The following is a 23842-nucleotide window of genomic DNA, read 5'->3' as shown; positions in this document are numbered from 1 at the left end:
TAACATTTATTTTTTACTTTAATAAAGATGTTCAAGTGTCTGAAGAATACCTCAGTTCTCGTTATCAGGGAATCACAACAGTCCCAGAAACAAGAACCTTTCACAGTTACGTTCCAACAAGTCAGAAATGTATTTTGAAAGTCCGGGCGACCTCTGAATCAGACATATTTACATTAGTATCGGTAAACAAGGACATTAGTGTTTGCGATTGCTTTATATGTTTACCTAAGCCAAAATGTAAAAATTATGTCTGCTGCGTATACAATAGCAAGTGGCAGTTAGGGGAAGTCATTGAAGTCAAAATATATGAAAATGAAGGGGAATATCGAATACACTTTTTCCATCCGCAGGATCCTGGTACTTCATTCAAGAAATCATTGAGGGATAATCTAACATGGGCTCAACGGAAAATATTTTAAAGATTCTCACAGCTTCAGGGCTTTTCCTATCAACTACTGGAACAGAACATAACATTACCCAAAGATGAATCAGTACTTATCAGTTCTACTCAATAAAAAAATGGCAGAAGCACTAAGTTATGTTAGTTAAGATTGTCATCAGAAAGTGCAAAATTTATTCATACCTTCTATTAGCAGGAGTAAATAAGGTAAAAGTGAATTGAACAACCTGTAAATGTATGAAATGTATTTGAATTGTTTATCATTTAGTAATTAACTTATATATTATTTCGTAACTGAGTATTTACTTATTATCAATTTATTCATTCTAATGAGTTTAGTTGTAATTTTTATAATCTGAAAAAAATATCTAACATCAGTATTTCTGGATACATTGTTTACTGTTAGAAGGAACAGTGTTTTTAGCAGTTTTGATGGCTTGATTACTCGTCAATCCTTTTGAGTAACAAAATAAATTTTATATGGTTTGAAAGTACATAAAAAGTACTTTGTTGTAATCAAAAAGTTTGTTAGAACTTCACTGGTAGAGTTCACAGAAGTGGAGTCAATGAACTAAATTTATAGTTCTAAACATGACCAAAGTGAAATGAAAATAGGAGAAAAAATTAAAAATAAATCATGAAAACATTATATTTCAGTTCAATTAGATTTTTAATAAAGAATTCTTTCAAAAAATACCTCGAATTTTGTTAGACATTTTTTTCTTCCATTTGATGAACCATGAGACTTGAGTATGTCACTTTTCCTCAAAAAGGTGGGTTTATGAATCGTGCCACTAGGTAGCAGTACTTAACAGCGCCTTTGAATTTACAAATGATCTCTTACAAAAACTTGACAATGTATACTTGAAATTATAAAATTTAAAAGAAAATATACTACAGCTTGTTTTAATAGTAAATGAAAGTACTGAAGATGAAAGAAATTTTTTAATTCCCATCACTTCATAAAAAAAATAATAAATAAAAGTATTAGTTTTCAAGAGATTATAGGTGTTAATAAAACACAAACAGTAGGAAAGTGTTGCAAATGTGGCAACAGAGATTTGTTACATAAAATAGAAGTAAATTCGACTCATAACATTTTTATTCTACAATTATAACTATTTGAACTAACTGATGGAGAAATAAAAAAAAGTTCATTTAATAATAATATAAAAAGCATGGGGATATGATAAAAATCGAGGGATACACTTACAAAGTAATAAGTGCAATATTACATCACGGATCATTATACTAGTTTTATTAAAAAAGTAAAAATATGGTATGAACTGAATGATATGTCTATCAACAAAAAAATTGGCCAAGAAATTAAAAAAATGAATATTTGTTTGTTCTAGAAAGGCAATAAATCCATAAGATAACAACCAGTAATTCATAAAAAATAAAAGAATAGGCTAACAAAACAGTGATATTTTAAAAAAATTACGGTACTTACGTATTAACGCCACCGCAGCTACAGCTTTATTTAAAAACAAAGTAGTCAATCGGATTTCGGTGGAAAATGGTCCGATATAGAGTTTAACATAGATTCAAAACATTCTCTTTATTAATTTTAATAAATGGTTATTTATATTTATTTATTTTATAAATATAATTTAACCAAACTTAACCTTCTTCTTCTTTTTCCTGTTTAGCCTCCGGTAACTACCGTTTAGATAATACTTCAGAGGATGAATGAGGATGATATGTATGAGTGTAAATGAAGTGTTAGTCTTGTACATTCTCAGTTCGACCATTCCTGAGATGTGTGGTTAATTGAAACCCAACCACCAAAGAACACCGGTATCCACGATCTAGTATTCAAATCCATGTAAAAATATCTGGCTTTACTAGGACTTGAACGCTGTAACTTTCGACTTCCAAATCAGCTGATTTGGGAAGACGCGTTAACCACTAGACCAACCCGGTGGGTTAACCAAACTTAACCTACGCTCGCTAAACTTGACTAATTAACAGGAGTGTTTTGATTAAATAATAAATAATTGCAATAATTACTGAATTTATTAAATAAATACTCAAAAAATTACGGTGTTAATTAGTCAAAGTTAGCGAGCGTAGGTTAAGTTTGGTTAAATTATATTTATAAATTAAATAAATATAAATAACCATTTATTAAAATTAATAAAGAGACTGTTCATTTTCCACCGAAATCCGATTGACTACTTCGTTTTTTTTTAAATAAAGCTGTAGCTGCGGTGGCGTTAATTCTTAAGTACCAAAATTACAATGAAATTGTAAACCCTACGGTAAGAGTTTCACAGATATCATTTCACCCGCTCAAAAAACAAAAATTTCTGTAATATAAATCAAACTAATTTTAACAAAATGATACTGACATCAACAAAAGTAAAGACATTAGATTTCTATTATCAAAATCTGTTAAAAAAAATCCTATATGGACACCACATGACTTTCTTGAAGTTATTTCATCAATAACTTCTGATATTTTTTTTTGTTATCGAAATATTATACATCGTAATCATTTTTTTACAATGAGGGGTCAATAATTATTAATATATCAATATATTTAAATTTAAAAAAAGGAGATGAAGTCTTCGAACCAATGTACCTTACCCCTTTGGGTAAGATCCAAATATTTCATAAATTATTGACTAAGAAAAATTATTGAATTATTAAATTATTGTTAAGAAAAAGTAAAAAATACAATTTTTTTTTTTAATTTTGGGTTTTGGTCACATCTGGTTGTCAATTGCAATCAAAAGGGACGGTGCATAACTAGATGTTACAACAGTCCTAAATCCAAAATTTTAACATTCTACGGCTAATCGTTTTTGAGTTATGCGAGTTACACACCTACATACATACGTAAGTCAGACGTCATGCCAAAACTAGTAAAAATGGATTTAGGGATGGTCAAGATGGATATATCCATTGAAATCTGAAATTCTTTGCAATTTACTTTGTACAAGGAAGTAAAAATACACAAAAATACCGCCTCGATTTCATTTATTAAACAATGAATAATCAATCATAAGAATTGTATTATTTCTGTAAATGTGATAAGTATTACATATAACTGAAATAGGGCTGGTAAGAGTTTTGTAACAAATTTTTCTATTTTTTGCTTATTATATGTTACGCTTAAACATTGTTTATTACCTACTACTGTATATCTATTGTCTTATTACATATATTTAACATTTATTCTTCTAACAGATTTTAATAATAGAAATGTAGTGTCTTACCTTTTTTAATATTAGTATCATTTTGTTAAAAAAAGATTATTTATATTTCAGAAATTTTTGTTTTTGAGTGGAAGAATTGATATCTGCGAGACTCTTACTGTAAAGTATACAAAATTCTTTACATTTCTTAATGTAAACATGTAAACATTACAATTCCATGTTCATGGAAAAAAGCAATACAGGGCACCTATAAAGAACTATTTTGATTTAGAAATTAGGAATTAGTCGACTTTTTTAATTAATAGCTTTTTAGAAGAAACCCAATGAGATTTTGAACTTTTAGTGGCTAAGAGAATGCGGAATTTTGACATTATATTAGCGAATTTAGTTTTCAAAGTTTGAATATGTTTGGGTGAAATACACTAAGGAAATCCTTCTAAGCTATTCATTAGTGTAAGACAATTCTTGGTCAAAGAAAGTCTTATATGATTAGCAAAAGGTTAATACTCTAAATTAATGAAATTATTTATTTTAAAAGATTAAAGAATTTTCTTAGTTTTATTCACTTCCTCTTATTCTCTCTTTACAAATCAATTTATAAACGCCTGCTCTGTTGATGGGTTTTATTTTATCTTGAGTGTTTTCAAAGATAGAGATAAATTTCTCTGGATATAGTTGCAGTAACATTAAATTGTAATTTTGTGAAATTTCTTTTTACAAAAAATCATTTTTAAAACATTTTTTTTTTGTTGCTGCATGGAGGGTAACATGTAATTTTTGTCCATGCTTTTAGGTCTTTCTATTAAAACCACTAAATTTAGCTGTAGCTTTAATAAAATTAATTTCTCTGCAATATGCCTCTATGGTAAAGTGACACCAGTTAACTCTGTAAACCATAACATTAAAAGCTGTCATCTTATGTTGCATGGTGTAACAATAATACCTATCAGTGTGTATACTTTTTAAATATACATAAAAAGTATAAGTAGATTTTATTTTCTTTATGGATTAATTTCAAATTAAAAAATAATAACATATGTTTAAGTTCATAAACAGACTTAATATTTTTATTGATTTCGTTAAATTTTGTAACAAAGGTTTTTACTGAGCACATCTCAACCAAACTTAAAGAACAATAGTAAAATTCTCTTTAGCTTTCATTTTACACATGTAAAGGTTACACATTACTGTTCCATCTATTTGTTTATAAAAATTACTATTAAACTGAAAAGAATTTTGTTTCATACATAAGATTGTTAAACTTTTGCACTCCCTTACTTTACAAGGATCAATAATAGATTGAGAAGTTTACCAATCCTTCAAAATCTTTACTGCTGAATAATGGGAATGCTGGGCTGTAGTGCAATCGCACAAAAAGATATGAAAATTTCAATGAACTACAATACTTCATATTTTTAACTTAGGACGTGGATGGCTGCTATAACTTGCTGCATTCTTTTTATAACCATTTCCCTAGATGGTAAGTTGGAATATTTAATACAGAAAAGACTGAGCATGATTCATTATCTGGTTTATAAATTTTTGGGAGACAATACAATTTTGGTATTATATTTTGACTATATAAAAGTTATTAGCCTATGTTTTTCTTCAGTACACAACAAATTATTAAACCTGCTTATAACCTGCAATTTTCAACAGGTTTTTTTTAACCTCTGGGACCAACAATAGGTACTGCTTCAGAGGATGAGATGAATAATTTGTAGCATGTGTGAGAATGCCATGCTTGACCGGGATTTGAACCCATGACCTCCAGATGAACGGCCAAGACACAACCACTTGCGCCACAGAGCCTAGCATTTTTAACAGGTTAAAATCAATTATATTTAACTGAGAGTAGAATTACTTTTCCACATGTATGATGCCAAAAAAGAGAAAAACTAAATACAGAAAATCAATCCTCCATTATAAAAATATGTAATAAATCACCCAATGCATTAGAACAAATCAACATATCAAGGAAAAATCAACACAACAACCTTTTGAGTATATAATGGAAGTCATAATAATATCAATACAAATTTGTATAGTTTGTCCATAACAGTTGGTTATGAAAATTATTTTAAAATATGACCTTTTAAAAAACCAACTCGCCAAATTTAAACACCCTACAACTAATAAAAAAAATTATAAAAATAAATTCATCCAAAAGCCACTACTCTTCAAACTTTTATTAAGATACACAAACCCAACACTTCAACATGCACCTGCCCAAATTCTCAAAATGCATCTGGAGAAAAAATCAATAAAGAAAAACAAATAACAATAGCACAGACTTCTTTAACAAGATAAAAAATATTTGATATTATATAACTTAACATTAGCTTTATTTGACATAAATCTACAACTAAACTAACATCCCAGTATTAGAAACTCTCTCCTTTCTCAAAATGGCAAAATCAAACAGAACAAAAGTACCAGAAAAACACAGTTGAGAAATAATAAACATACTAAATATATCTGCAAAAGAAAATCATTCTAAACTAAGAAAAAAAAACAAATATTATAAACAACCAGAAATCCTTACTTCAGCTTCCTAGCCAAAATATTTATACAACTCATGGAACAATAAAAACGCATACTTTTCAACAATGTGCTCACAAAATAACATTCTTGCAGATATATGGATGACACAATCTCACTGCCCCAGGCAACATAAGAAAATGTGAACATTTAACATTATAACATTTATTGAATGTGAACACTATTAACAAAAAACACGACAAATAAAACTTTATAGCTGAATACAAACACAATATATCTCAAATAACAAAAGAAAATTAAAAGAATAAATAAATAAACAAAATCAGTTACAAAATAAAAACAGAAATCAGACAACAGATATTTTTATCCACGTCATAACAAACATACGATCTCATATTAACTGTCTTTTTATGGTATGATACAAACTACTCTACTAACCCATGTCACCTGAACATGTAACAGAACATAACATTATAAAATAAATAGCACACTTACATACAGAATAAAAAATAAACATATACACACATACAAAATAAATAATATATCTCATTAAATATATAAAACAGCCTGAAAATAAAAATTTTAAATATTTGGATACAATGTGGCCTTCAGAACAACAAATATGTCAAAAAACCCATTACATACTGATCACAATCACCAAATATAATGCCTTTGGAATATATAAAATGAACTGCTTTAATTACACATTGTTATACAAAGATGAAACTTCAAACAAGAAAAGCAATATAGTCCACCTCTGCCAACTCTCACAAACACTGATCAAAACTGATCTTACTACTTGAAAATTACGTGTGACAAATTCACAGGCACAATTTAAATTCAACAAACTTTAACATATTCTAAATGTAGAACTTGTCAACCTAACTTAAAAAAAAGTGACAGCAATAACATCATCTGACATCAGTCACTTAAAATATCCTTGAGTAACTGAAAATGTAAAACGCTGGTTTTTAAAAATCAGATTACTGGTTATATTAAATCAGATTCAAATTGTCATTTAAACGTATAGTTTTAAAAATCCTATGCAGATTGTCTACTAATGTAAAAATTAATCCAATACAAAAATGATATAATCCAAGATATGCAATTTACTTACCTCTGACTTTCTTTCATAACAATACCTAACTCCAGGAAATTCCTCATGATAGGGGTCGACTTTGATAACAACATCATGTCGAGAAGTACCGTCTTCTATAAAAGCATTATACTCTTCTGTTAGATAATTTGGAGCCAAATCTTTAAAAAATTTTAAATAAATATTCATCACATTTCTAACATTCCTAACATTGTTTTTACCAACAATCTGGGCCATACTTTCACGGATTGGTTTTTTAACAAAAAAATTATGACGCTTCAGTACTTCCTTCGGGATGTACTTCTTGTAATTATTTTCAACAGATTCTCTGGAAGCACCTGTATCCAGCATAACTCTATACATATCGGTAACACCCAAACCAAGAAGTCTACTCTGGCTACTACTGTCCGAATGAAAATCAGGGATATTACTGTTTAAAACATCAATCCTCACTTGATGAAAGTAATATTCATAAGCGTGAAAATCAATTTCTCCTAAGCGTTCAACGGATGGTACTTTATACCTCAATCTTAAGTCGAATTCATTTAAATTAGATTTTAAAAGGCTTACTCCTGAACTAACAAATTCTTTACTAGTATGTAATTTCAAAGCGAATAAATGTCTAGCAACAGGTCCGATTTTCAGGATTTGACAACATTTTACAACGGCATCTTCTGCAGTAGTTTCTTCAAAAATGTCTATCACAATTGTCCGGGGACCATTATTGGTATCTAAAGCGGTATATATTGTAACGGAGTTTCTACCATCCATTTTACGACAGATGTTAGACCAAATTTATAATGATTAAACGCGGAAAACAAAATATTTCACATCACCACCAAGAAAACAAACAACCCACACTGAAGGCTACTTTGAATGGCAATGAATCATATGTTTAATCAAAGCCTTCTTTATTAAAGCTCTATACACCGAAATGTCATTTAGTTAAAACCAAATTTAATATAAGAAAATCGAAGCAAAACACTTACGAATTATATGGTTTTATATGGTATTGATAAATAATGAATTTTAAATATTAATAGTACTCATGTCATTCCTTTCTAACAGGTTAATGTAACGAAATATTTGTTTTGGAAAATGTGAAAAAATTTCTCACGTAACCAACAGCTGTTATACTCGTATAATAACGTTCAATTAACGAGTCATTAAGTAAATATTAAAACGTAAGCAATATACACAATCTATTTAAATTCTATTTTTATCAACAAATTGCTAATGTAAACATAACCTAAAAATACATCAAAGTGAGGAGTCTCATCTTGAATGCTGTATTGTTAATTTAAGTTTTTTTTATTAAAAAAAATATGGATTTGGCTGATAAAGTAAATATTTACAGACTTGTAAATGAAACAGCTTCAAATCCTGAATTAGTTACTATAGAAGGTACTGTTGATACAGGTTTCGAATTTTTGGCACTAGACGAATGCAAAGAATTATTTGGAAAATCCGTAAATCCATGCAGAAGCAGAGGGAGAATTTTTTTCAATGTAGAATTAAAAGATATTGATAAGGTTTGTATTAATTTTAATAGTCATAGATATTTTATTTTTAAGAATCCATGTTTCATTAAACAAATTTTTAGGGGCAAGTTAATAGTTGCAAAATTACCATATACTGTAAAATATAATATTCTAGCAGCACTATTTTTCATTCTAGTAAATATTTTGTTTTACTCATCATTGGAGGTATTTAGTAGATTGATTGAGGCCCAAAAAAAGCATTTTTATTAATTTCAAATACATTCATTATAATTTTTTTATATAAAGATAGGTGTGGTGGAGATTTCTCTTAAGCCAGATAGTATTACAGTATATAAATTGTGAATAAAGCTAAAACACTGTCAGAATCATAAGCAAAATAAATAAGATTGAACTACATAAAACATTCACTATTCAACACAGCACCCAACTGTGTTAAATTAAACTGTGACTGAACTAAATACTAAAAAGGACACCGGATATACATTCAACTACAGCGTTCAAGTACTACACATTAGGATTAACCTTTGCAATCACCTTACAAAGTGGAGCACATATTCTTATGTAATATATTAACAAGAAGTAAATATTAATAGTGTGTAAATCATGAAATCTGTAAATTCATTAGTAAAAACACGCCAACAAACTTACTATTATACCTCATACTGAACCATTTTAGATAATCAACATTAACAGCACTGCAGTCTGATGCTAAGAAAAAGACTGGATCATAGTATTGAAAAGCTCCGGAAGTATATCTGCAGTTGTTAAAAAAATACTGTAATGAATTTAATTATTTTATAAAATTTAAATGGAATCAAGCTTTTTCTTATGGTAATAAAGGCACAGGAATTTAAAGGAATAATATTTTATGCAGATTAAAGGATATTTTTTACTACTTGTAATAATGCTTAAAACTTAAAAAGAAATTTGCACGTATCAAGTCAAGAATTAAAAAGCCTCTGATGAGTGGAAAAGAAAATACTACTAATTTTTTTACATGTTTTTATAATAAACATATATATGTATAACATTTCTTAAAGGTTTTTTTTAGTTAAGAATAAAAAAACATACTCTAATTCTCTGCTAACCAAACAAGACATAATCTCTAAGATATGATGAATTCTTGTAAAAAGGATTTATTTTGAAACATCTGTATTTCCCAGGCACCTACAATAGATTGCAGTAATATTAATTACAATCAAGAGATTCTCAATGTTCATACATATAGACACAATATACAATAAATATGCAGTGTGGACATACAATTCTCAACATACCCAACTAAAACTTTACGAAATACAAAAATGTATGTAATATTGATGAAATTATTAACACATTCAAGTTAAATATAATATAAAGAATCTTTGCAAAGTAGATAAAGTTAGCATGCTAATTTTTAGATAAGCTGGTCTCACATTTGATTTTCATTTCATTATTATAAACAGAAATAATTATAGCATAATTTCTACTTTCAAGTGAAGTAATTGATTTATCATTTAAACATTTTATAGGATATTAAATGTTCCATTTCTAACAACATGCATTGCAAGCACAATGTTGTGACCAAGAAGATGAGTTCTATAGGGCAAAAAACTCTATCCAGGGTTGTCACACACTGGAATTTGAAAAAACATTTCCCACAATATAAATTTTGTATTTTTCCTTATCTGACCTGAAATTACTTTTTTTCCAGACTATTATTTTGTCAAAGTTCATTTCTATTTTATTGAAAGTAAGGCATGCTTACTGTAATTTAACACTATGGGTGGTTTATTAGATGTAAGAATGCTCGGTACTTACGTATTAACGCCACCGCAGCTACAGCTTTATTTAAAAACAAAGTAGTCAATTGGATTTTGGTGGAAAATGGGCCGATATAGAGTTTAACATAAATAAATAAATATTTATTTTAAAAATATAATTTAACCAAACTTAATCTACGCTCGCTAACCTTAACTAATTAACACCGTAATTTTTTGAGTATTTATTTAATAAATTCAGTAATTACAATTATTTATTATTTAAATAATCAAATTGCAATAATTACTGAATTTATTAAATAAATACTCAAAAAATTACAGTGTTAATTAGTCAAGGTTAGCAAGCGTAGGTTAAGTTTGGTTAAATTATATTTTTAAAATAAATAAATATAAATAACCATTTATATATTCTGTTTTGAATCTACTTCGGCCCATTTTCCACCGAAATCCGATTGACTACTTTGTTTTTAAATAAAGCTGTAGCTGCAGTGGCGTTAATATGTAAGTACCGAATGCTCTACCAAAAGTTTCACAAAGAGAACAATAGATTGTGTTTGTAATTTTCATCATTCTGTATAGTTTCTATTGTGACATTGGGAAAATATGCCAAATACCTCTTTTAGAGGTTTTACCTGCTTTCTACCGTATTTTTCTTTTGTAATATTACATATAATATGTTTTATGTTTCCATCATATGTTATTATTTTTGTAGTGCATTATAGGTTTATGGTGAATTCACAGTGGGAATATCATACTTATTTAAAAGCTTAAGGCTTTATTGTGAATGCATGACTCAGTTTTTTTTAATACACAACATAGAAGTAATGTATGAAATGATAGAAAATCCTATTTTCTATCAAGAATTTTTACCAGGGTCAGCATATTAGGTATTTGGTTAAGTTTTTTCTTTATTTTAAATCAAATTTACTTACAATTGGATTTCCCAAAAAGATCAAAACCTAAAAAGTCTGGAAAAATCAATAAAAATACTGAACAAGGAAGCTGATGGATACAGTGGTATTACAAGCAGAAAAAAAGAGTGATTTAATAGATCATCATTTAACTCATTAAAAAAAAAAAAAACTGCTAGCTATAATGATCTCTAAAATCACTGTAACAAAACTTTTTGCTGATGAAAGCTACATTGGTACAGTTAAAAAATTTTAACATCAGTAAACCCCAATGTTAAATTTAAAATTTGATTCATTTGTCTTATAAATAATAATTTTAAATATAAAATAAAATTGTTTCAAATGTGACATTTCTTTCTTTTAGATAAAAACATTGCGATCAGTTGATAACCTCTTTTTAGTTGCTGCTGCAGTTAAAAGCCTTGATTTTGACAAAGAATCCAAGGTATGTATACTTTTATGAATATATATAAATGTCCTAAATCAACAATTTAGTCTTTTATTTTATAAAAGGATGCAGGGGAAAAATTGGAGGCTGTCAAATTCTTCAGGAGAGTGATTTTAAGGTTATAACATGATATTAAAAACTATTTAGTGAACATATTGATTTAGCTAATCTGCCAGGTTGGTCATAACTCATAGGTTGGTTATAACTCATTTTTATAAATCAGCTGATTTGAAGTCGAGAATTCTCAGGTTCAAATCCTAATAAATTGTTTTTATTTTGATTTGAATACTAGACATGGATACCAAAGAACATCACATATTTCAGGTATGGTTGACCTGAGTCTGTACAAGACTATACCTCATGAACAACGGACACAGCTGCTAATGGGGCCCAAATCCAGAAAGCTGCATGGAATATCTGGAGACTTATGATTTGGTCTATCATTATTTTGTTGTCTGATTTGGATTTGTTCATACATGGTTTTTCTGTGGTTTTCTTGAAAGGCAGAATTTACATAATATACAATCATAGTATCCTTTATATAAAACTATTTTGTTTATAGCAGCAATAGTGTAGCTAACCTGACAGAATAATCATTGATATGAGACAGTCTGAGATGGGTATGCCCTAAGTTCCTCTGCACTATAAAAGATGTGTAACATTGTAAACAACTTGTTTTTTCTCCTGAAATACAAATCAGACAAAACATTGTCATGAAACATACTATGAATTGAACTTTTTGTCTGTTTTTCTCCTGTACCCTTCTACAAGCGTTAAACAAAAATTGCAAATTTCTGGAGATATCTTGATAACTCCTTTGCAGCTGATCTTTTGCTCAGAAATAATACATGTGATAAAGATTTTCCTTATTTGTCAAAAAGGGAATCAAAAAATGGCATCTTTTGTCAGAGACTCTTTGCACAGTGAGGTAACTTAACTATTAACAAATCTGTTTTCATATCAAACACACTTCATTTAGATATTTAAACAATTTTTTTTCAGCAATTTCTGTAGTTATTTTTAGTGCACAAAATTTCATATTTAATAAAAAAAGCAACTCCTTTGAATGATACAGGAGACTAAGTAATTCTTTAGGTGTTGAATAGTATTTAAGTAAAAATTTAATAATTTTTTTATAAGTTGAATTATTTTTTAAATCACTTTTTATAACGCATGTTTTATTTTCTACATTTAGGAAGAAGATATGGAAAAAATAAAACAATTAGTAAATGATTTAGATTTAAAAAGAGCTTTACAGGTATGGAAATCATACATTAAATTTGATGGTATAATATTTCCAACTATGGAAGAATATTTAAAAGCTGATGAAATTAGGAAAAAAGAGAAACTAATTGCCAGTAGTGGTGGTAATGTAGAAGTAAAAGATGTTGAAGAAAATAATGTACAAGAGACTGCTGAGAGTGAAATAGTTAATGTTTTAAGGTTTAGAGCGACATGTAATCGTACTGGAAATCATCCATTTACTTCCAATGATGTAGCACGAGATTTTGGTGGACAACTTCAAGACAACTATCACTGGATTGTAGATCTTTCTAGTTATAATTTGGAAGTTCTTCTAAATATTAATGAAAGTAAGTTAGCTACCTTTTCAGTCATTCGTTTGCTCTCCAGAGATAACAAGCTAATATTAAATTAAATTCTTAAAGTATGATGAATTTTTTCAGTATTTGAAAAACACCAACTTGATTGGGATTCAAACCCAAAATCTTCCAGATGAAAGAGAAAACACTCACTATTCTCCATTCAGCGAGCAAAGTTCTATTTAATAATGTAAAAATTTTATAATTTTTACATTATAATAATAATTTAATATAATAATAAATAAAATCTGGCTCTATACTTTTCTTATTTTAAAATATATGACCTAAAGATGGAAGTATCTTTCTTTTTATATTTTGTAATTATTTGTTATGGTTAATAAAGTTTTCTTCTACCGAAGATTATATACACTTATCTAATCCATTGTTTCCCATTGAAATAGATACTTGAATTTGTTCCCGTCTTTCGTATGGTGTGAGCATGTAAAGCACCTGAGATATAAGAGGCATCAGAGTTGCTTTGTCTGAAAGTGATATTTATTGTGTAACCAGTCCAAAGTAGTAGAACCAAAGTCACTTATTAATGCTGAATATCAGTTAGATTTCACGGACTTGCCTTGTTATTACACAACAGTTATTCAGTTCGTTGAAGGAGGAGGCACTGAGAATTAGTTTACTTCTTTCTTTCCTCAGTTCAGTAAGCCTGACATGCAATTTTTGTTATTCTTTAGAATGGTTGTGGTGTGTTGGGTCAACACATCTTTTTTTTTTTTGTTTAACCTCCGGGACCACCGTTAGGTATTGCTCAGAGGATGAGTCAACATCTGGTTGACACAGAGGGTCAACACATCTGGTTGGATATAAACACAGTATTATTTAGAATCGCAATAGATCTGATAAAAAAGCTTTGTAATTGCAACAGAATAATGATAATTTAAATCTGACTAAGTAATTTTTATTATTTTTTTCCAAACTACAAAAAAATTTCTGTATTCACATTAATTGACTTTACCATAACTAACTAGGGTATTGAGAAATGAAGATGCCTTCTTCTCTAAACCAAATATTATTTTGCAGAGCAGTATATGCAACCCCTTGAAATGGATGTCAACTTCGACCTGACAAATGATACTCTGTTCATCATAGCAATTAACATACACAGTGTCACTGAAAATGGGAAAACCTGGTGGATATGTAATATAAATATTTATATAAACATTTTGGTTTATGTTAAGTTAAACAGAAAACAACCAGTGAGTGAAAAGACAGAACAACTTTGAAAACTGATTTTTTTTATTCCTGCAGGATCCGATTTCTTATTTTATTTCAGATTTGTATGTTTTTTACCTGAATATTATTGTGTTTAAATTTAATATACATAACAATTTATGAGACAACTAGCAGAATCTAGAATTTATTGCTTCACTTCAGAAATTTACATTAATTTACTGTTTTATGCTGTCTCTCCTACTTATCAAGGATTAGTCAGGAGTCTCGTACATCAAAAGTATATAGTAGCATAGTTTAGAGATGAATAAAATCTGGTAGAAGGTGTTAAAACCATTACAGTTTTATAAAAAGCATGGGTACAAGAGAAACTACCCTGCCCCTCAGAATAAATTTTAAAAGTCAGGCTTAAAAAATCATAGCCACCTTCTTGACATAATATAGAATGGAAATACAATATTTAAAATTTTATGAAAATAAATAATACGAGATGAAAAAAAGACTTTCTAATTAGGAATGGCATGAGACAAAGATGTAGTTTGTCTCATTTGCTTTTTAACTTGTCTTTAAGAGTAATTCAATAACTAAAAGAAAAATTTGAGGAGTGGAGTAGTTACCCAAGGAGAACAAAATATGTTAAGATTTGCTGATGTTTTTTACCAGAACTAAAGATGTGCAAAAAGAGATACTAAATGGTGTGGATTCATTGTTAGGATAGAACTTGTCTGAAAATAAATAAGAGTAACTAAAACAAAGATCACATTACCTTTGTTTTATTTACTCTTATTTGATGTGACAGAAAGGATGATAATTAGGAATTAATGTTGAGTTAGAGGAATACAATATACCAGAAAAGCGAATAATGTCCTCCTATTCAGGTAGTAAAATTACAAAGAATGGAGAAAGTAATGCAGACTTTAAAAGCAAATTAGCACAAACAAGTTCAGCTTTTATGCAGAAAACAAATGCCCTAGTATCAAATTTACATTAAGAATTAATAAGAGATTCTTGCAAATATTTACATGGAATGTAGTAATTTATGATACAAGGATAAGGATGGAAAAAAATGGAGGCCCATGAAATGTGGTTACAAGATGATGAAAATTTCAGTAGTTTGACAGAATTTTAAATAAAGTCTTAAGACAAACAGGAAATGAAAGAATATTTATGATAGTATCTTGTAAAGAGATGAACATAGGCATATGCTACACCTTGTGAAATAAAAACCACTTTATAGAGTGCTGTTTTATTTCAGACAGATTTTTTGTTTATTTCTTTCTGTATACAGAGTAGATCTGTGCATAATTAATTTTAACATTTAAATGGCAAAACTCATTAAGAAGAAAACCAGATAAAGTTTAATTCTTTTGTTATGAGAATAAATAAATGTGATCTGGAATAAACACAATGTTTGCATTTTAAAAAGGAAGATAAATTGATGAATTAAATAGGTCAAACTCATGTCAATAACTTAAACATAAGAGTATTTAATTTAGAAGCCCAATCGTATGTTAACCACAGGATAACTAATTCTTGAACTACTGGAATGAAAGAGCAAGTAGCCAGAGCTCATACAAGCAGCAGCTTCATGTTGTCCTAACATTTTATTTCTACATCTATCTTTCATTATAAAACATACATAGTATCTTTTTTCTTCACTTAATTTCATATAAATTTATTAGCATAAAGATTTTTAGTTAACTATTTTTATTCATATAATACCTCATTTTAAATAATTTGAATTAATTTTCTTGATCATATTCATGCTGATAATTCTGTCAATGTACATACAATAATTTTTTTACAGATGAAGCATATGTTTGTTTTGCTCTAACTAAAGAATCAATGCATAAAAGAAATATTGTGTGTTTTGGACCTACAACACTACGTGCTACCCATTGTTATAACATGTTACGAATGGCTGAGTTAAAAGTTGGTGACATTGTTGTTGATCCTCTTTGTGGGGGTGGTTCAATACCGATTGAGGTCTGTGTTTATACTTGAATTTATAGATTATTTAAATTTAACAATAATAATGCATATTCAAATATTTAGACATTTGATTTTAATGACTATATATTAAAAATTTGAATTTCTGTATCCATGATCATACAGTGCTTAAAGCTTAAAAGGTATGTTAAATGACATGAGTTAACCAAATTAAAAGAAATGTTTTTTGAAAGGTTTTGAGTTAAACAAATACAGTGAAATTTAAGATGAAAGTTATAAGAACTTTTCTGAGTCATAAACTTAAGTTTTATTTTTTTCTTACATATACACTAATGCAGATTATCTTTTATAATATAGTATTTATTATAATAATAATAATATTTATAAGAATCTAGAAAAATGCACAAATGTGTAATTTATTTATATCTGACAAGTAAAAAATTACATTTGATGTGTACAGAACTACTTGTATTTATTGCAAGAAGGAAAAGAAATTACTTCGAGGAAAGATAGTATAAAAATCCATTCACTTATCTATGATCAACTGCAGGCTCCAATATATTGCTAAATCTTTATGCTGTAAAATTGCAGCTATATAAGGAGATTTTTTAATGTGAATCATGTTGCATTTTCAGAGGAAATTAAAAAAAAAATCTGTTATTTAGAAAACATTTACATCTATTTTATTCATTGTTCTTAGTACCAAAAATGTTTGTTTTTTATAATTATCATCCTACGGATTGTAAGAGGCCAGTTGAAAATAAATAATATAAATCTATTTATTTCATTTTTTTCAAATTTCATAAAACTTTATTCCCCATTTAACTCTTATACCCACATGTTCATAGATTTTTAAGTTAATAATTGTCTTATTTAAATATTTTATAATCAGCAAATATGAAATCATAGTTTTTACTTCCTTGTACAAAGTAAAGGAAGTATTGTGATCGCAAAAAATTTTGGTATTCAGATTTTTATGGAAATATCCATTTTGACTAGTTTAAGAGTGATATCTGTACGTATGTATCTCACATAATTAAAAAACGATTAGCGTAAGATGTTGAAGTTTTGGACTGTTGTAACATCTAGTTGTGCACCTCCCCTTTTGATTACAACTGACTGAACCAAAAGTGTCCAAAAAAGCTTGAAATCCAAAAAAATTGGATTTTGAATTTTTTCTTAATGGCAATTATAAGCCCTCATTGAGAGTTTTTCAATGATATATCATAAGTAGTACTTATTTTCATTGGTTCCAGAGTTATAGCCAAAAAAAATTTTAATTAATAAAATATTTGGATCTCAAGGCGAAGGCACATTGGTTCAAATCTGATTTCATCTCCTTTTTATTTTACTTCTATTAACCTCCAATTGTAAACCAGTTTTACAATAAATAATAATTCAATTATAACAATAAAAAAAAGAAAAATATCAGAAGTTATTAATGAAATAAAATTTTATGTACTTTTCATTTTAAAAAATTTCTCAGAAATGGGGCCAAGTTGGAAGTTGCCATTCTGGATTTGAAGGAGAGATTCCTTCTACCACCTTACAAAAGGCATCAATAAACTCCCATGCAACTACCACTGCCCTTATTTAGTCTCTGAGGGGGATCAAGGTTTGATCAAGAGATCAAGGAGTGTTATTCTTATGATGTTGTATTGAGTGTAGTACTGTTATTTGTTTTAGGTTTTAAAAGATGGTAATTTTTTATGAAGTCTTTGAAAAGATGCTGTGATTTAACTTGTGTTTGTTAATTTAATATCTTTTTGTGGATTTATTGCTAGGAGGCGATTTAAGTTTGAAAGTGAATAAGAATGAAATAGTGGTACAAATTAAATATTAAAAGAGGAGGAACATATGAATAGTTATGTCTAAAAATGTAGAGGTCTTAAGAACCTTATGTTATGTAATAGAAGAGAAATTGTGGCAGAACCTTGTAACAAGATAAATCTTTTTTTGCAAATATTGTTATTTTTTAATTGTTAACAAATGTGTCTAAGAAAAATATGATCTTAACTAGGTGAAATCTCGAGATACTGAGGGTGACCTTGCTCTACAGCCTCACCTCCTTCATCTTTGAAGATGAAAGTTTAATGACATCAATACCCCATATATAAAAATAATCTGACTAACTTTGGTCAAAATAAGTCCAGTAGTTCTGGAGGTAGGTGATTTAGAGGCCAACACTGAATACACACACGTATATGAGAACATTAACATCTGGAAAATTCCCATCCAGTTTTTGGGTTCCTTGGTATCAAAACTTCAAGATTCAGTGAAAACCGCATATGCCCAAATTGAACCACAATATTTTCTCCTCTAGAGCTATAGTGCTATCTAGTTGGGAAAGTAAAAGAAGAGAGCATATAATTGATCAACTGAGTTGAAAAATAAGAAAACTTTTTGTATATTTTAAGTTCTCTAAGGATTTCCAGTTTTTTCTTTTGATAAAAATTTAATTTTTTCTATATACTCAATATGTTTTTCCAATTTATTGACTAGTGGAGTATTTAATTATAGAAATCCTAGTAAGACAGAATTACTGATTTATTTTCTAGTGCACAAAAGATAGATCAGGATTATATTATTGCTGATTCTAAGGACTTATATTGTGGTATGCATAAGTGTTCAGACAATAAAGTAATGAGATTGATTTGAAATATATTTACTTAATTTTTTAATTAACTGCAGTGAACTACTTCAAAGTAGTTTCTTCAGCTCGCACACACTTACTTCATTCAGTGTTTCTGTCATTGCTAATAACCTTCTTGTAAATATTTTGGAATAACCCTTATTACAGCATTTTGAACATCTTTTATTTGAAATTGGTGGTTCTTAATCAAAAATTTGACTTCTGGAAATAGAAAATGTTATATATGTTCAGATCCAGTGAATAAGATAAGTGACTGAAATGCTTTTAGAAATCAAAAACTACTATTCACACAGGCTCAGGATAGTGTATTATCTTGATGAAGAACCAATTATCAGAAATATTTGAACAGTCACAGACTCGAAATCTTTCTAGAATGTCTTTGTAGAAATAAACTTACTGTTTCTCAAGGTGGCACTTAATCTTTATAAACAATGCCTTTTTGTGTCGAAAAAGCATACATTTATTTAACTTTTGATTTTATATGCAAATGTTTTTGGTCTTGGAGATCCCTATGAACACAATTTCAAACTTTGATGTTTTGTCTCTGGACACACTGAAAGAACCAACTCTCACCATTATTAACATGAATCAGTAATAAAAGTTCTGCTTGTTTAAAAAAATCAGCGGCCACATTTTTTCATAATTTCCACTCTTGTGTGAGATTTTTGGCCACTCACAGTGGCAGGATAAAAAGTTCAAGTATGGTGTGTCTGTACATCCTGTAGAGTAGCACATCATGCTGGAAAAATCAAGTCTCATTACTACGAGTGTATTGTCTAACCTTATATGTTATTATTACTACCGACTTTGACCGTTAAGTTTTTAAGTAATAAGACATTCTCATGCAAAAAATGACAGTCCACAATTTAAGATGACTGTGAATCTAACTGCCTTCTAATTAATTTATTTACTATTTTAATTGAAAATAAATTTTTAACTTATTTTATTTAATGGAATACAAAAAATAAAGTTATTGAATTCATTTTAAATTAAAAGAAATTGCTTTTAATGTTTACAAGCAAAAATAATACTAATTATTGTTTAGATGCCAGTATTGTATTCCTATTATAAACATCAGTTATTTTCTTTAATGATGGACAATAAAAGTGTTGTATTTATTTTGTTCACTTATAGAAGAATAATAATATAATTACTTTAAATTATTTACTTATTTACTAATAACTAATGCTATAATCTCATGGCTTTTTTTACTTTTAGGGCACTCTTGCATTTCCAAGAAGTTTTTATATTGGTGGAGATATCCATGAAAAGGCAGTTGAACGAAGTGATTTAAATCGTGCCCATGTTTCTACTGTGCATGGGTTTCCTATAACTTTGGATATTTTTCACTGGGATATAACAAAACTACCTTTAAAAGGAGCATCAGTTGATGTATTTGCAACAGATCTGGTTAGAAAATAATTCATTTATTTAAAATGTTACTGTAAATAAACGTTTATAGTTTTATAAACTAAATTATAAACACCATTTAGTAAGTTTTTTGAATTTCATTATATGAATTTATCAATATTAGTGATAAGAAAATTCTGGAACTAGGATAAAAATGAAAAAGTACTACATTTAAGTTTCAACCTCTCTAAGGTACTCTCTTCCTTGTGTAACAATAGATTACTTTCCAATGTTGGAATTCCCATTTTCTCCTGCTGATGAATGCTCAGAGAAAAGACCTGTTCTTTAAGCATGCATGTGTAGCACCTTTTCTGATTCATACTAAATCTTCTGCAATATCAAAATTGTGACATTTTTAGCTTGAGCTTCATCTTGGAAAAGAGAAATAAGTTTCAGGGAGCTAAGTTTCCAGTGTTTTATGGAGTGAGTGATGATCCTGCTGTTGCAGCCAAAAAGCAGCTTTTTTTAAAGCTGTTTAGGTGGGAGCAGTTCCCACTCAAACAACTGTGCTATATACTCACACTGCATTTCAGATCATTTACACTGAATGTCCATTCTAAGATGCCTCAGAACATTACAAAAGAACTTGTGGGCAGTCTTGACCATAGATAATACATTTTATATGAATAAAATGTATTATCTTTATTATATGAATTAAATGTATTAACTTTAAAATAAACTTTTTAAAGTTGTACTCATGAGAATTGGCCTGACCTTTTGTACTCTTAAAAATATTATTCTTTCCTTGAACATGGGTGCCACTCAAAAAACCTTGCCTGGCTCCATTCCTTCATTTCAAAGGGCTCTAATAAAAATTTCCCTAGTTTGATTGAGAATTTGTTCTTATCTCTTTAAATATCTTATCTCTTGTCTCTTAAAGAATAGAAAGTTATTTTTAAAAAAATAATAATAACTACCTTATCAAACCAGACAATAGAACTTAGGTAACTAAACACATAAATTTAATTTAAAGATAAAGCCTTATATTATTCTTCCATTGCCACTTTTAATAAATTACCAAATCATTTAAATGGATCTTCCCATAATTTGTTAATAAAATTGAAAGATACACTTTTTCATAAACGATATTACTGTGTTTGGGTTTTTTAGTTATACTAAAAAAATGTATCAGTCTTTTAAAAACAATTTTTATTACAACTTTGTGATTCATGATTTATTTTGCAGTTATTTTATATTATAGTTGTAGTTAATATATGTTATCATGTTTACATTTAATATTATTTCATACATTTTTATTTTAAATTATTAATATGGATTTTAACCACTTCAATTTTCTATTTTATAATTAATAGTGTATTTTGTGATACTGCTCTGATCAAGGGTTTTACCATTGTTTCCTTTGATCCATCCAGACAAATGCTGGAAACTTGTCATAATGAAAAATCTAGAATTATTAGAAATCAGTTAGTTTGTATAAAGTAACCTTTGAACATTCATATACAACCTTTCTTTGCAGTATATATGGCAGGTGCCATATATGGCACCTGCCAACCAACATACAACCAAGAGATAACCAACATATATGGCATTTCTTTGCAACCAACATACCCAGAGATAAGCAACCAAATCGCCAATCTCTTCTCTAAACTATACTTTTCAATATGAATCTTAGTTAGCTGGTACAAGTTTTTGTTATAACACTATCTGACACAAACTCATATACTGACAATCACATTTCTGTAAATCAGTGTTCTTAAAAGTATATTTAAATTATACAAGTACATGTGTGAGAAAATATATTATTTGAACTTGCAACTGATAAAATAATAAACACATGATTAAATAAATAGATTTTTAGTTAAACAATTTGTCTAATCTTTATTTCCCTTTCAGCCTTTTGGTAAACGCAGTGGTAAGAAGTCTAACAACAGACCACTATACACAAATACCTTGAAAGAAATGGCTCGAGTGGTTCGTCCAACAACTGGTAGAGCAGTCTTATTGACTCATGATAAAAAAACATTTTCTCAGGTAAGTGTCAGGTATATTATTTTTTTTCTTTCTAATAGAGAAAATCTTGGTTTCATTATATTCTTATTTTTAATTTTTTAAGGACAAATTAATCTGATGTATGAAATGTTTAAAGTTCAAGTTTCAACTGTATCATTTCAAATAAGAGTAATTTGTAAATCCATTCAATATTAATTATTATGAAGTGTTGTTTTTATAAATTTCCTGTATAATTTCAGGTTTTATCAAAAATGGCTATGTATTGGAATCAACCACGACCTTATAATATCAATCTTGGTGGACTTGATGGAGGTGTATTTTTACTTAGAAGAACTTCCAGAATTTATTTATAGCTACTGATTAAAGCTGCTTATTTTATACATGAGAACCGAGGATTAATTTTAGGTAAAACTTAAAAAATATATCAGTTTTGGAAACGTTTTATTTTTATTAATTATCCTCAAATAAATATCAACTCTGTAATATCCAGGATTATCCAAGACTCCTTTTTTTTATACTGGTGATATCCTCCATTCATTAAAAGATCTCTTCTCCCTTCAGACACCTTACAAATAACCGCTTTTATATATTATTTAACTTCTTGAGGCCATATTTAACAAGCTCAGGACATACTGGACCATTTCAGGTGACTTTCTTAAAGTTTTTCTTTACCTTAGTGGAATTCTGTATCTCTGTTATATCTAATTCAAAAGTTACCCATCAAAGTCAAAATTTATTTGCCTAGAAAACAATGCAGTCTGATCTCCTGAAAGAAACTTTTAAAATAGTTTACCCATTCTGAACCCACCAGGTTGGTCCAGTGGTGAATGCGTCTTAACAAATCAGCTGATTTCGAAGTCAAGAGTTCCAAGGTTCAAATCCTAGTAAAGGCAGTTACTTTTATATGGATATGAATACTGGATTGCGGGTACTGGTGTTCTTTGGTGGTTGGGTTTCAATTAATCACACACCTCAGAAATGATTGATCTGAGACTGTACAAGACTACACTTCACTTACACTCATACATATTATCCTCATTCATCCTCTGAAATAAATCTTGATAGTGATTCCTGGAGGTTAAACAGAAAAAAAAAGTTACCCATTCCTACCAATCTAATTTCTGAATGGTAACTTTTTGCTAATAGGAATTAAGTTTTCATTGTCCTCCATGCCTCTGTAGATTCTGGAACTTTTCAACCTCCTTTCATTATTCCTATCTAGTCTCGGCAACTCTTATATTAAAGAAATTCAGTTAAGCCTTCTTTTTTCCTCAAATTGTCCTGTATTT

At 28.6% G+C, this 23842-nt stretch overlaps 2 protein-coding genes across 2 annotated transcripts in view; one reads left to right on the top strand and one right to left on the bottom strand.

Moving 5' to 3' along the window:
- Nucleotides 1-8054, bottom strand: part of hop (tyrosine-protein kinase hopscotch) — a 92564-nt gene extending 84510 nt beyond the window's left edge. The window contains exon 1 of the mRNA XM_075360114.1: nucleotides 7184-8054. Within this exon, the coding sequence (XP_075216229.1) occupies nucleotides 7184-7933 (750 nt within the window). The 5' untranslated portion in view covers nucleotides 7934-8054. The remainder of the gene's footprint in view (nucleotides 1-7183) is intronic.
- Nucleotides 8055-8337: 283 nt separating this feature from the next.
- On the top strand, nucleotides 8338-22993 carry LOC142321759 (tRNA (guanine(6)-N(2))-methyltransferase THUMP3-like). The gene is made up of 7 exons (XM_075360120.1): nucleotides 8338-8694; nucleotides 11700-11780; nucleotides 12979-13375; nucleotides 16377-16555; nucleotides 20391-20582; nucleotides 22437-22574; nucleotides 22793-22993. Exons 1-7 carry the CDS (start codon nucleotides 8488-8490, stop codon nucleotides 22904-22906), a joined length of 1308 nt encoding a protein of 435 aa, XP_075216235.1. The 5' UTR covers nucleotides 8338-8487; the 3' UTR covers nucleotides 22907-22993.
- The last annotated feature ends 849 nt before the right edge of the window (nucleotides 22994-23842 follow it).

The sequence above is a fragment of the Lycorma delicatula genome, chromosome 3 (assembly GCF_047948215.1).
Source record: "Lycorma delicatula isolate Av1 chromosome 3, ASM4794821v1, whole genome shotgun sequence".
In the NCBI taxonomy this organism is placed as follows: Eukaryota; Metazoa; Arthropoda; class Insecta; order Hemiptera; family Fulgoridae; genus Lycorma; species Lycorma delicatula.
This window is presented reverse-complemented; position numbering and strand designations above follow the sequence as displayed.

Bases quoted from the DNA above. Each gene is read 5' to 3' on its own strand.
- LOC142321759 (XM_075360120.1), top strand. From the start codon at position 8,488: ATGGATTTGGCTGATAAAGTAAATATTTACAGACTTGTAAATGAAACA. The intron at 11,781-12,978 runs GTATGTATACTT...TTCTACATTTAG, and splicing joins ATTTTGACAAAGAATCCAAG to GAAGAAGATATGGAAAAAAT. The intron at 22,575-22,792 runs GTAAGTGTCAGG...GTATAATTTCAG, and splicing joins ATAAAAAAACATTTTCTCAG to GTTTTATCAAAAATGGCTAT.